Here is a 14,962-nt window from a genome sequence, read left to right on the forward strand (position 1 = left end):
CGGCACGCGTACCCGCTCCGGCACACGCTGCGGCACAGCCGGAGCGCGCGGTGGGGAGAGGCGAGGGGAGCCCCTGAGTCTTCCTGGGGAGTGGAATATTTTCAGCTTCTCCACTGAGCCACTTCAGATGAAGATGTGCCTTCAGAGAAGGACCCAGCTATGAAACAGAGCCCTGTATCAGCAGTCCAGGTGCTCCGTGAGACAAATCCGGGTGAATTTTGATAAAAACACCCATTTGCAGCGAGGCTGTTGGGAGCAAAGGTGTCCTTTCTCATGCTAAACCCAACAGTTCTGAGCAAGTGATGTATTAAACCCACACCTCCAGTGGGACAAAGCTGCTGGCAGAAAAGAACTGACAAAAAGCCCACCTATTTCTAGCGTGAGTTCACAGCACCAGTTATTTTGGCAGGCTCACCTGACTGGACAGACACCGTGGACGGGCACCTGCATGAAGCCAGTAACCCGCTTCGAAGCCAAACTGATACAGGTTTTTTATTTTGTTGTCCGTGGACTTCCACTCCCAGTGTTGTGAATTTTCAGTCTCACCAGTGCATCAGAAATCACCAAAGTTAGATTTTTAAGACTTTTTTTTTTTTTTAAATTCTAAGAAACAAATATTTACATTTTTCAACTAATTTAAAAAAAACACAAACCAACACTCTTTAATCTTTGTTTCAAAATGAGTAATAGACTAATCACAGAAGAACATTTAAGAACATCTTTAAAAGCACTGACGCCTTAAACGCTGGAAGTGAAACCAAACTATGTCAGAGTGAGCTTCTGTATTTGCTGTATTGAGTGATTAAAAAAATAAATCTCTATTGGTAAAAAAAAAAAAAAATGAGGCGGCAGTTTATCAGGAGATACTTGTATAAGGCACCCCTTCTCCCAGGCTACTAGCATAGATAAAAAAAGGTTAAAGGTGTAAAGGCACAAGTCAGCACGACTTGCCTTCCCCTTGAGGAGCAAGCCATCTCACACCTCTCACACCCACCACACTAAGCACACACACACCCCCCAAATAATACGCTACTTGTAGAAGTTGGTTACCTTAAGGAGACTTTTTTTTAAAAAGAACCTCTTTGGGTAGGTACATCCAGAGCATAATCATTTCACCCTTCTTGCTCCTGGTAACCTACCACCTTTTTTCCCAGCCCTCTGTATCCTCCTCTCTCCTGCGACTTGCAGCTGGGTACCACAAGATGCGTCACCTTCTGGCTGCAGGTGAGGAGCCTGCACATCCAGGCAGGCCTGCTCAGCCTCATCGGATGACCCGGGACATGCCTTGGGCACCCCCACCTCTTGCTGCGGAGGGGTGAACACACAAGGCTTTGGGTTGCTGCTCAGAGGCTGCAGCACCCATCACAGCTGGGGCACCAGGCAATAGTTTAGTCTAGAAAAGAGGAGACTGAGGGGAGACCACATCGCCCTCTACAACTCCCTGAAAGGAGGGTGCAGAGAGGGGGGATGAGTCTCTTGACCCAAGGAACAAGCGCCAGGACAAGAGGGAATGGCCTCAAGCTGCGCCAGGGCAGGGTCAGACTGGCTCTTAGGAAGTATTTCTTTGCAGAAGGGGTTGTTGGGCGTTGGAATGGGCTGCCCAGGGCAGGGGGGAGTCCCCATCCCTGGAGGGGTTGAAGAGTCGGGTTGACCCAGCGCTGAGGGATCTGGTGGAGTTGGGAACGGTCAGTGTGAGGTTCATGGTTGGACTGGAGGAGCTTCAAGGGCTTTTCCAACCGAGAGGATTCTGTGAATCCCCATGCTGTGGCTGCAGGCAGTAGCCCCGCAGTGGGAACAAGCATCCCTGGCATCTCCACAGTTAATATAATGCTGAGAAGCAAAGCAGTGTTGAAGACATTTCCATTTACACACTTTCTAGCATCTAGGAGTTTTGGGTTTGTTTTTTTTAGTTGAAGTAGCTGCAGACAACACACGTACTGCTCTGTTGCTCCCCATACACCTTCTCTGTTGCTGCACAAGCAGCAGTTAAGAAGCCAGGACCTTGGGAGAGATTTCAAGCTCATGTTACACAACTACTATGTCTCACTGCAGAAGCAGCCTGTATTTAAGAGAGGCCTATGCTCTGTAACCAGACTCTCCAAGCTGGAACTCAAGTGGTGTCCTTTTCCCAGCAGCATCCCAACAGCTGTAAGCCAAAGTCAAAAAACTCTTAGTCCAGATACCTCCATAAATGCAGGCAGACTCTATCTGGTTTCAGACACCACTTGCTATCAGGATACTGCAGGAGATTCCCCAAAACCAACACAATCCTACACCGGGTCAGGTACTTAGGATGCAAGATATTCTTTTGTTCTGGATTGTAGTGGTTGCACAGTATCTGTATTACTCAAAGCTGTCATATTTTGTACCATCAATAAGCTTCACTCAACAAAAAACTGGGCATCTTAAGACTCAAAAGACTTTGCCGCACATTCAGAGTTAGCTTGGCTTTTGAGCCCAAAACCGAAGGAAAAAACCCCCAGAACACAAACTTAGCCTCTTGAAGCAGTTAAACATTCTTCTTGTCTCCTCAGTTTCCTACAATGAGCTAAAGATGCTACAAGAGCAAAGAAATCATTTAAGAGTCTAGGTGATCAGTTTATTAGGAAATTTAAAATGCTGCTGCATTTAATGAAGCATCCTCTCTACTGCCAGCACAATACTGACCAAAAAAACCCCAAACCAAAGCAACAAAAAACCTTAAGCCTTCTGAAAGGAGCAGAAGAGACCCTAACACCAGCCTGAAGGCAGGCTTTAAAATCCTAACTGCACTACATCAAGTTTTGATCAAGTACTAAAACCCATACAACACCCAATCTACCAAGATTCCTCCTTGCTCAGCAATACTGCTACGCATGAAAAAGTGCTTGCTTTGACGGATTCCTTCTCTCAAACAGATGAGCTAAACCGAAGTCAAACTTTAAAAGAATTATCTGTTAAAAAAATCCTGAGAACTGACCCCTCAATGATGGAGGGGTTCGGATTTCTAGGCTGTGATTATGTGCTCTAAATAACTTTAAAAGAGAAAAAAATACCTTATGTTTTGCTTCATAGATCTTGTTGCACCATCACACTGAAGATAAACTGGTCACCTAAGGGGAACTAAGCCTCAAGAAAAGCATCCTTGATGCTACTGCTGCACTGGGTTTTCTTACCACTGTTACTGGAGGATCTCTCCTAAACCAACAGCTGTATAAGTGACCTTTGTGTGACAAGGGAAAAGCACAATGGTTTCTGCCAACAATTAGAAAGCACTAAGAGAGAAGAGTCTGGGTCTGGAAATGCCAAAATGAATACAATCAGCTTCCATTACCAAAAAAAAAACCCAAAAGTTTTACCCCCACCTCCCAGCTTTACAAAGCATTCAGCTCCAATTCTCTCCACGCTTCACCATGTATCTACAGAGAAAGCTTTGGCACATACAAAACTAAGAGAAAAACACAGAAGACGCTAAAATTATCTGTGCCACACACAGCTCTATGGTTTTATCCCTGTTACTGCCTAGAAGGGATCACAGGGAGTGCTTCTGCAGTTCCCAAACGGTGGAGAGGGATGGGAAGCAGCTTGTCTTACCGTCACGACAGGAAAGAAAGTGCAAAGAGGTCAAACCATGCAATCATGATTTGACTTTCACAAGCCAAAAACCCTGGTTTGAATGTTGTACTATTCAAGACAGATATTTACAAATACAAAGCGTTTTTGAGCTCTACTAGCCAATTTTTTCCAAAGCTACTAAAAATAATTGACAAGAAATTGCCCTCTTGAATTGGTTCTGTACGAATCAATCAAGGAGAGCCATCCTGCAGGAAGACATGGATGGGCTGGAATGGTGGGCTAACAAGAACCTTATGAAGTTCAACAAGGTCAAGCGTAAGGTCTTATACCTGGGAAAATATTATCCAGGAGTGCAGCACAGGCTGGGATATACCTGGCCAGGGAGCAGCTCTGTGGAAAGGGACCTGGGGGTCCTGGTGGGCAACAAGCTCAACATGAGTGCACAGTGTGCTGCTGCAGCACAGAAAGCCAACGGGATGCTGGGCTGCATCAACAAGGGCATCAGCAGCAGAGATAAAGAAGACATTATCCCACTCAGTGCTTGTCAGGCCACACTGGAATACTGTGCTCAGTTTTCATCCCCACTATACAAAAAAAAGATGTGACCAGGCTGGAGAGGGCCCAGAGAAGGGCCACAAAGATGATCAAGGGAGTGAGCAGTCTGCCATGAGGAAAGGCTGAAAGAACTGGGTGTGTTCAGCCTTGAGAAGATAATGGTTAGGGGAGACCTTATCACCGTGTTCCAGTATTTAAAGGGTGGCCACAAAGAAGATGGAGACTCCCTTTTTACAAGGAGTCACATGGAAAAGACGAAGGATGATGGGTACAAGTTACTCCTGGGGAGATTCCGATTGGACACAGGAGGAAAATTTTTCATGTTGAGAACAACCAGCCCCTGGAATAATCTCCCCAGGCAAATGGTGGATTCCCCAACATTGGACACAAGATTCAGCTGGACTCAGTGCTGGGCCATCATCTTGTCTACACCGTGCTTTGGCCAACAAAGTTTGGACCAGATGATCCTTGAGCTCCCTTCCAACCTGAGACTCTATGATTCTATGAATCAAATCTAACGATTTCACCAAAAATATGAGAAAAGTGCAGGGATGAGTTGCTCCAGATGTATCAGGGAGGCTGAACCGCGCAGATTAACCTCAGGGTTGACAGCAGCCAGCAATGAAGTGATGCCTGCAGACTGTCCAGTCCAAGATGCTCACAAGGGAAAGACAAACTACATGCCCATCGAGCCTGGAAGGAGGCAGATACCAGACTGTCTGATTTATGGCTTGAGTCAGAGAACATTTAGTGTAGCTTAATTTCCAGATGGGTATTTCTACTCATTAATTAATAAGATGAAGCCATTATTCATTGATGGGAACTGGAACACTTTATTTGTGTCCTAGACTGTTCCAAAGAGTTGTTTAAGTTACTTTAAATATATAGCCAGGACAGGTTTGGAAGTAGCTGGGTTTGTAGGACTTAAACACATTGAAAATAAAAACACAAAGACAAGATGTCTACAGTACACTCCAGAATAAGACAGAAACATGCACAGATAAAAACTCTTAGAAAAGATGAAGGTGCAAAACGAACAATATCTAAGGCAAAACCAAAACAGACAAGGACAGGGAAGTACAGCTTTATTACTTTGAAAAAAAAAAACAACCACACAATAATGTTCACGAATAATGAACAAAAACAGAAGGTTGAAGCATTCAGTGAGCTCCTACAGAAAACTGTAAGAGGCCTTACTCTGATGAGTTTAAAAATGCAGGGCAGAACTGGGAATTATGAGGTTATTTAAATAGTTTTCCATGTATTCAGATCTTTCGACCTGATGCAAATCACCCTGGCCTACCTGAACTCCTTAAGTAAAGTGATGAACCGCCAACAATTATCTTTAAAGGACACCCAGAGTAGAGGAAAAGTCCTACAGAACCGTAGGGGTAAAACTTTAAGAGAGGCAGGGAAGAAAGGCAGAATCAAGAGGTATAGAAAATTGGCGTTATTGCCTAGGATTTGATTTCCTGAAAGAAAGGACAATTTCGAGAGGCAGAACAAAAAAATCAGGTAAGAGAAAAAGACAGATGGATCAAGGTGAAGTTGAAGGCAGAAAAATTACTTGTTTCTCTGTCAGTATGTCTGGCTGGCAAACAAAGTTTTGATTTTATTCAAGTTTTAATTTAAAAAAACCCACAAGCCCAAAAAACCCACCAAAACACAACAATCCACATTGAGAAGCTACAGGGGGCAGATTAGTAAGAAAACCAGGCCTGAATAAATCACCCTAAACCAAGTACACACCTGGTTTAAAAAGCCCACTCAAGCATCTGCTTCTGAATTTATATATCCAGCGTGTTGCAGTAGTTCACAATTTACTGGTAAGAGCAGTACAGATGCATTTAAAACTCAGATGTGCCCTTCCATCACAGAGATCGGCCTTTGGAGCACGAGATGCAGAACTCAACGACAAGTTTGAAAATGGATGGATGCAAGGTTCAATGACAAATGAGTAAAAGCCTACCATCTTAATAACGATGATTATAATAATAATAGTAGTCAAACGTACAATTACAAATGAGGAATACCTGGCAAATCAAGGATAGAACCTAAAAAGCCAAGGACTTTATGAAACCAAGGCATCCACCATTTGGTAATGATGCAGAAGACAAAAGTTCATTCCAGGATGCATTAGCAGGCACATCTGCAAGGCAAGGGAGGTCATTACTCAGGGATGTGACAGCCTCTGTGGCCAATGCACTGCCCTCAGTTTTAGATTCAACACCCGAAGATGAATTGTAGGCAATCAAGGAGAAACCTCCGAGAAAAGATTTTTAAAAATGCAACAGAGGCTCTGCAGAACTCGGGAGTTTTTCCAATGTCAGCCTATTCTCAGTTGAGGGAAGACAATATAGTGGCTCTGAGACTTTTTCAGGATGAGCCAACTATCTGCTGATGTAGGGAGCTTGAGACATCTCGAGCAAATACATTTCTGGTCTTCTTTAGTCATATACTTTCTGGACAACACTTCACTACATATCAGCGATTGGTTATTTCTGAGAAGGCAGGGAATTATGCCTCCTCTAAGCAACAAGTCCTAAAACCTAAGACTTTGCCGTTGAACTGCCAAGTCCATGTCCTCCACAGGAGGCAGCTACTGCCACTTGCCATTCACAGCTTCCTTTCCAAGCTGGTTTTGGGGTGGGCTTGGGACACAAATTGCAAAACCTCTGACGGACTCTACCATTCTCAGTAGGAACTAGAGCTTTTTGCTTACATATTTCCAGTTCCTACATAAGAAAAAAGAGCGCAGAGGACAATTGTTGAGCAATAAGACATCCCAATAAGACATCTGCAACAGTCCAAGCGACTGCTGACGAATTTGATAGTTGTTTCTTTGCAAACCATGACAGTTACCAGATTATTTTGGCTATTTTCTCCCCAGGAAGATACAGCTCAAAAGCTTACCCCCATGCCTTCCTAGCCAAAATAGAAAGAAGCTTCAATTTCTCAGTGCCCAATCAATAAAAAGCCTCAGGCAAAACCAGACAGCTGACAGTAAGCCCAGGATAAATAGCCATCAGTTGGCATCTGAGAGACTATCCCAACCACATCCTTTTAAGAGCGTGCATCCACATTCAAAATTAAGCTTTCACTAAGGAAAGAAAGAAAGGGGATGTTTCTGGATCAATGACTCCTGAATTTGTAGTTGTCATCAAGCAATTACCTTGTTCTCTTCACTGTTTTCTAGTAAAACAATTGTGAACTTGTCTCACAAAGAGAAGAAAGAGATCCATTCCTCTTCTCTCCAACCATGCCACCTTCCTGTCTGCTTCACGGCACAACTGAAAGACACTCAAACACAACCATAGCGCACTTCTCAGAAAAGTCTGAGGACAGAATCAGCCTCACAGACATCTTCACTCGAGAGATGAGCTAGTGCATGCTTGACCAGGGTTACCTTCAAAGCCTGTACAAAGAGGAGTGCTGGCAGGAGTGTCGGGAGCAGGCTCTTGGAGCAAACCCCTGGCTGCCCCACTCCCCATACTCTTCCACATCCCCTATTTTTGGTTGCATCACGGAGCAGTCTGAGCACACAGACTGGATTTTTGGGGGGAATTCACCTCAAATTCAACCTCAAACACCCTCCAGTTCACCTAACACACTCCAGCCACTAATGGGGACTCGTGTCTGAGGGGCAAGCTTCAGAACAACCCTACACAGCGTCTATACCTCATCGGCATCATTTGCTATGATCCTCTGCATGGTACTTGCCATCACCATCACAAGCTGTTCCTCTTGTCTTCCCCTTCCCCCTGATTAAGGCTGCTAGTGGTCTACACGCCAGCGTAAGCCTCATCCCTTGTCATCAGGCTGCTGTCAGCAGCTTACGGGGAGGTACACGCTGTGAAAAGCGAGCGCTCCTCACTCTTACTGGCACTGCCCAGGCAGTTATGCGCTGTCTCTGTTACATGTGTAAGCCCACAGCAATTTCATGGACCCCTTCCAGGCCCAAGAACATCTAGTTTTTCCCCTGCTATCAGTACATATGTACCACAGTCACTTCATAAAAAGTATCTTGCATTTTATACACAAGTTGGGGGGGGGTGTTTTGCTGAACAAAGTGCAAACAGTATTTGTCTGCGTTACTTCTTGGCAGGATTTGGGGTGGGTGAGTGGGTGATTCTGGTCAACTGTACTGCTGTATTTATAAAACCAGACCATGCACTAACCTTGGAGCCCTTGGATACCAGGCGGCTAAAACAGGATCGCTGAGAAATAAAAGTCTCTGTCCCTGACCGTTAAGCACAGTCCACTAAAACATCCTGACTTGCATATTAACAGCTATGGCGTGTAACAACAAGTTAAAATATTAGTAATGAGAATAGTAATTATCATGGACGTATTATTTATTTGTCTACTCATTCAAAATTTACAGAGGAAAAAAAAAAGTCTTCAACATTTACAAGAAAGCAATTAAGGCAGCAAATGGATTATTTCTCTTTAAACCTATGAGAAAATGCTCAGTGCATATTTCCTCTCTAATTTGTCTGCACTCAAGAATCTATTTTTGGAAGTCTCCCTAGACTGTATTGTAGCACCACATGTACTGTAATGGCATTTTAATTAGCCCAGAGAGCTGGAAGATGCACTATGCATCCGAAAGAGAAGCAGCCTAACAAAATGAGAGCATCCTTCTCTTCCCTTCTTTGAGATTTACAGCAGCTATCAAGTCGAAATACCAATTACGGTTTCAATTGGAATCGACTGCAACTGCTATAAAAATCCAGTGCATCGCAACAGCCTACAGAATTCAACAAAAACAAACGTAATATTTAAGCACTATTTACTCATACCTTAAAGGTGGATGGCAAAAATAAAATGCTGCAGATATCCACAGGCAGAACAGGGGATGGACGATGAAGATAGAATCAAAAAAATATCTATTAGAGCTGGACTCTAAATACGTTAGTTTTTAGCCTGCAAGTATAATCAAGAAAACACCCATTTAGATGAAAGCTAATCTAATCCTGTTTATATGGGGGTTTTTTTCAGGGTTTCTTTAATTATTATTATTACTACTACTACATCATCTAACATCCAAGTTAGCCACCTTCCATTGCCAGTGAGTGACATAATGCATAAACATCATCAGCATGGTCTTGTATATATTTAATTTGCTATAATTCTGACTTCTTTCTTTTGATGCAGTAGAAACTAGGTCAGGCTGACATTCATCTCATTTACAGAAGAGGTTGACATATCTGGAATTGTAAACCTCCTTCATGCCCATGACAATACTGATTCCTCCAGAGACATTCATGGGTCCAGATGTCAGGAGGAGCGTTTCACTGAAGCCAGCAGCAGACCACAGCACTGGGTGAGAACTATGATGGGTTTCAAGCTTTCTTTAGCATTATTATCCACGTGACTATTTCACAAGAGTTAGAAGATACTAAGGCATTATGTCTGCAAGAGCTTCGTACTGTTTTCCCACCCAGAACCTAGTAAAGATAAATCCAGCAGATCCCACTTTGGTTAACATCAAGGTAAAAAGAACACTCAGCAACAGTTAATAAGAAAAGCAACCTTTATTATATTATCAGGAAGTTACCCTAGAAGCCAAATACACAAGATGCATTAAAACTGGAAATCTTGTGGTCCTCAAAGTGTTTATTGCTTAATATCCAAATGACAATACATTACTTTTCAAATGCCAAACCGTAGAAGCGTTGTGTTCTACTTCCTATGCCATTATTTTCCTTAATTCTTTGCAGTGGGAGGCTAACGCAACTCCTACTAAACATGACAATCTTCACTCTCTTCAGCAAACTCTGATGACTTCATCTGCATAAAATTTGAAAGAGATGTCATTTTAGAAATCCACGGTAATAAAATAACCCTTTACGTGTAAATGCAAGTAATCTAAAGCCTGTGGTAGCCTATCCATTAGATCAACCAGATAAAGCTCACTGAAAATGGTCTGACATAATTACAGCCAAAAGAAACAGCTAGCCATTTCAGGAGACTTGCTTCCCCCTTCGGGCAAGGAAAGTCAGAACGCCCCTACAGCCAGCCTTTCCACCATCCCCCAGACAGACGAAGCATGAAGCGAGGAAAAAATAAAATACAACAGAAAGAATTACCACATTAAAGAAACAGCATGTATAGCACACTTTTGATGTGTATTTTTCCTTTTAAGCCAAAAATAGCCATATTTAATGTTGTTTTTCATTCCATTCTTCTGGAACAAGTTTCAAAATCAGCTCATTTGGTACACAGAAGATAACCACAAAGTCCAATTACGGACAAGCTTCAGCACGCACTTGCAGTAGAAGCAAAACAAGTGTCCTTCGTCCTGATCACTTGTCACACCTTGGTAGCCTGAGAGATTGCTCAGCCTTACTCAGGCAAGATGGAAAACCAAGAAATACACCTGCTCCCATTCAATGCCAAACACCTACCTAGCAAATGCAGCCTACCACAAAGGTGTGCTTAACACCAGCATCCCAACCATTCCTGAACGTGCTCTGACACCTGAGGTAGGAGCCAGCTCAGCCTCCATTTGAGAGCTTCAACACCCAGGGGCTATCTTGAGGCCCAACAGCACAGCTCAGAGTTTCCACCACATGGAGAACAGAACACATCATTGTGTCCCTGTCCCCCCAGAGTGCTGGGCGACTCAGGGTGGGGGTCTGCAGGGTCCTGCTATGTCCTGATGTTCTAAATCCATCTCAGATTGAGATGCTGCATGCAGAACCAAGCTGGTACTTTGCACAGCACTTCCCCATTATCCCAGCCCTACCCGATAGAACGTCAATGACTATCAACACCAGGCAGCAGGAAAAATGTCCCAGTCTTCCTATTCCTGATATAACACCAGCCATTATCTATCAGCTTTAGGTAGTCTGTCTATAATATCTTCCATGTCAATTAATGTACAGATTTCTAAAATTTGGACTTCAGATATTTTTAAATCCCAAAGTGAAAAAAAAAAAAAAAAAAAAAAGACTACCATTTCAAAGCATCTAAAAGTAGATTCCACTTTCACAGACTTGGTGGAACAGCAATTTCCCTGCTTGCAATGAAGAAGACGAGACTACACTGTTTATTACTATAAATATATTCACAGATATTTTCCCTGGCATGAAGCACTTCAATTTTAAAGGCAAGAGATTCATCAACTCTTATGGATAGATTCATCCTTACTGCTTTTATTCTGTCAGTGAGCACACGCTCCTGGCAAGAGTGGAGGAGGGTGCAATCTGCCACCATCTGCAGGGTGCTATCCATCTGAAAAGGTGACTGTCCTCAAGAAATTAGCATAGTCCAAGCATTAAACTTAACTCTAGAATATTATGTTCAACCAACAGACTCTTTCAAGAGCCATTCTGCAAAATGTTCCTGTTCCCTGATAACGGCATGGTGGGTTTTTTTAGAAGTTTTAATGTAGCCTTTTATCAAAAGTGAATAAAACTTTCCATCCTTCTTGGTATGTGAACGGGGTAAAGCCAGTATTCCACAATCACAGATAAATATTTCCACAGGAGATCGGTATTATCAATGTGAGGTGCTTAATCTGCTGAGACAGATCCCATGAACTTCATCACACTAAAAAAAGCAAACTCCACAGGACTCCCTTGGCATTCAGCAGGAGAGGTGCTGCTGGCACCCGGCCATTTCACAATCACGGACTATTCAGAACACATGAATTCACATTTGATAGCTCCAAATTCACAGATATAATGTCACTTTAATCAAAACTAATATTTCAGTAGGTTTTAAAAACTGATTGGTGATACAAAAATGAAGTGAGGAAAGAAAAAAAAAAAAAAACAACCTTGAAATTATCTGCAATTGTCAGCAGAAGGAGACCTACGAAGCACATTTTAAAGGCAGGAGAGAAGGTTCAATAACCTGCTTAATTTTCCCTTCTCTCCGGTTGAATTAACTGTCAGGAAGAAATCCAGCTAAAAGATAGCCTGGCTTTTCTACAGCTTCAAACGAGATTCCAGCTCCTTCCCACACGCTCACAGGACACTATGTTCAAGCTAATGAGATACCAAGTGGAGAAAAGGCTTGCCTCGTTAAAGAGGGAACAAACTGTATGTGATATGAACCAAACAGCATGGGTTTCCTTCCTTACCCCAGCCCTGCATTTAGCTAGCACACACACTAAATAAAACTCATCCATGAAACTATTTCCAAGGCAGGCTGTGTCCAAAGGCTCTGATAGTTTCCACAGCAGAAAAGGGAAGTGATAATAATTACTCAGCAACCCATTACACTAATGCTTTCAGAAAGCAGGCTAACCCAGGGAAAATTCCTGGATGAAGCAGAGGGCACGGAGAAAAGAGGCAAAGGAAACTGATGCTCAGACCCCTCCCTGGACATTGCTGGCAACAGGAACCATCTATGATTTCACTACTAAGCAGATGCCTTCTCGCCTTACAAGCTGCAGCTTCTTGAGTGGATGGCAGAATTGGAAAGAGCAGAGGAAAAAAGGGAGAATTTTTCGTTGAGGAAAATAAATAGACATGGAAACAGGACTGTCAGCAAATAGAGCAGGACTTGGGTTTGATGGAGCTGCTGGGTCCCAGGTGCCTGTCAGAGTGCAAGGCTTCAAGTTTCAACCCTTCAGAGTGCTCCATCAAGCCTTTCTTCTACAAAACAAGAGCTAAAACACTGAGGAAAAATCCCACACAAATGAAAAAAACCCCATCAGAGATCTGAGAAAGCTGCCAATCAAAGGCAAAAAACAAACAGCACGGTCAGGGAAGCTGGACTAGACACGTCTGTTTTACACACAGCTTGTTGGAGACCTACAACTCCAGAAGCTTAAGTGAGACCTGGAGAGGGCTCTTCTCACCTCCCTGCTGTCACACCAATCTTATTCAATGAGCATCAGGACAACACCCTCTGGAACAACAGTTCCATGAGCTCTGGTGTCTCACATCTTTATCCCCCATGTATCACAAGTAATCACAGCTCTCCTCTTTCCCATGGCTTGAATTATGTAAACCAGCATAATTTGTTTAAACCCAGCTCCCCCCTTTTTCACATACATCCATCAGACTGGCAGAATTTAACATTAACCCGTCCTGAGTGAGATCAGCCTGCTCCCCACCTACCCAGTGCCAGGGCCAGCTCAACTGGGTCTGAAAGTAAATGCCTTTCTTCCTGCTACCTGTTTTATTTATTAGGTCAAATACTTCATCCTAAGAACTTATATTTAAATATATATTTGAACTACAGCAGGCAGGGACTCATTTCAGCTCATACCACTGGGGTAAGAGCCAGCAGTTGGATGGAGGGCTGGCCAGTCTGCCAACCCACCCACCTGCACGCTCTTCCTTGGGTACCTGCACAGCCTCTGCAGCTCTACCTTCCTAAGAAACCCTTCCTCCCATGTGGTATCTTCTCCGTATTCAAGCCCGTTACTGTAACAGCATAAATTCTATTGCTCACCAGTGAAAAATCCTTTCGGTTAAACTTTAAGGATCAGACACAAGCTGACCATGCTTATTAGCAACCTGAACTGCAATTCACCCTACGCCAAGACAGCAATCCCATGTTTAATATGCCATCCTCACTCTCAAAAAGGGAAAAAGACAAGTTTTGTTTCCTTGCTTCGCTCATTTTTCAAGTAGGTGCACATAAAAACTTAAGAAAATGGCCTACAAAGTTTGGACAGTTATTTCTGTGCAGTCATATAATAGACCATCAAGACAAAGTAGTCGCTACCAGAAATACTCCAGCAAGGAAGAGCTGCAATATCATCAGCACACGAAGGGACAGCCCACGTGAATGAACAAGCGCCAATCTCCGGGGTTTTACGTACCAAATTCACGGTGCTGCTCTGGGTGAAGCTGACATGCAGCACCCCAAAAATCATCAACATCCAGAGGTCAAAATCCTTTCCCAACATGCTAATTCCGAGTGCTCGAGACAAAACGGCCAACAGAGGCAGTGCCCAGCAAAGGATAACTGTTTAATCAAAAACATCAGTTAAACCCTGAAACGATCCTAGAAGTACATGAATAAACTGCAATTAAAACAATGTATGCAATTCAAAACAGCTGTGCCCAGCGTGACCATACTCCAAACTTCAACGCTGGCTCCTCACTCTCAAAATAAACAAACACCCCAAAAGACGAAAGCTTATTTTTAACTGAAGATAAGAATGTGGAGCCATTCATCAAAAGGCTGTTTTACTTTAAAATACTCAAACTAAGTATTTCTGTGGAAATTGATGTCTTTATATTAGAGCCATGACGACGACACACACTTTGTAGAGAGAGCACCAGATGGAGACCACAAAAGCCAGTTAGGCAGGTAAGGGTGTATCTGCGCTCGCACAAGAGGAGGACAGCAAAGGACTTCTTACGCCGTCACGATAACAGCAACAGCGAGAACAGACTTTTTGCTTCTTGTCAGAAAGGCAGAAATCCCAAAGGCATTAATGTACTTTTTGAACTGCTTGTGATTGAATTTTGATAACGGTCCATCAACGGAGTTCATAAAGGAGCTCTTCCCAGCTGGCTCACACCAGAGCTGCGGCAGATATTTCCAGGATTTTGGAGGGTCTTGTTTTGGTTTTAGGCAGATTTCAACACACAGACCTTCTGTTCCAAGAAAGTATTTACTGTTTTCTTTTATTGCATTAATCACCAGCACACGCATCTGGCAGTCATTTCCAGCCTTGTGCTCAGAGCAAGGTCCTCCAGCAGGTAAAGAACATAATTGTCATCACTCAGGTGCTCTCTGAAAACCTTACTTGCCAACAGAAAAAGTGCAACTTGTACCACCTCACCACTACTGAAGGCCAAGAAAGCTCCTGAGCACCCGACCTTGTTGAACACGGTTTGTGCCACAAGCCCAGGTTGCTCTCCCAGCTTGATAACCA

At 43.3% G+C, this 14,962-nt stretch overlaps 1 protein-coding gene across 4 annotated transcripts in view; it reads right to left on the minus strand.

Annotated features, from left to right (window-relative positions):
* The window catches only part of HDAC4 (histone deacetylase 4), a 270,626-nt gene that overhangs the window by 168,270 nt on the left and 87,394 nt on the right, over positions 1–14,962 (minus strand). Inside the window, exon 1 of one of the 4 annotated variants that reach the window (XM_074829850.1) lies at positions 7,789–7,833. The exons of 2 other annotated variants lie outside the window; for them this stretch is intronic. In XM_074829850.1, the coding sequence (XP_074685951.1) occupies positions 7,789–7,833 (45 nt within the window). Of the gene's footprint in view, positions 1–7,788; positions 7,834–14,962 lie in introns of those variants that run through there. One more of the 4 variants, XM_074829851.1, reaches the window with a different exon arrangement.

This window comes from Strix aluco, chromosome 6 (assembly GCF_031877795.1).
Source record: "Strix aluco isolate bStrAlu1 chromosome 6, bStrAlu1.hap1, whole genome shotgun sequence".
NCBI lineage: Eukaryota > Metazoa > Chordata > Aves > Strigiformes > Strigidae > Strix > Strix aluco.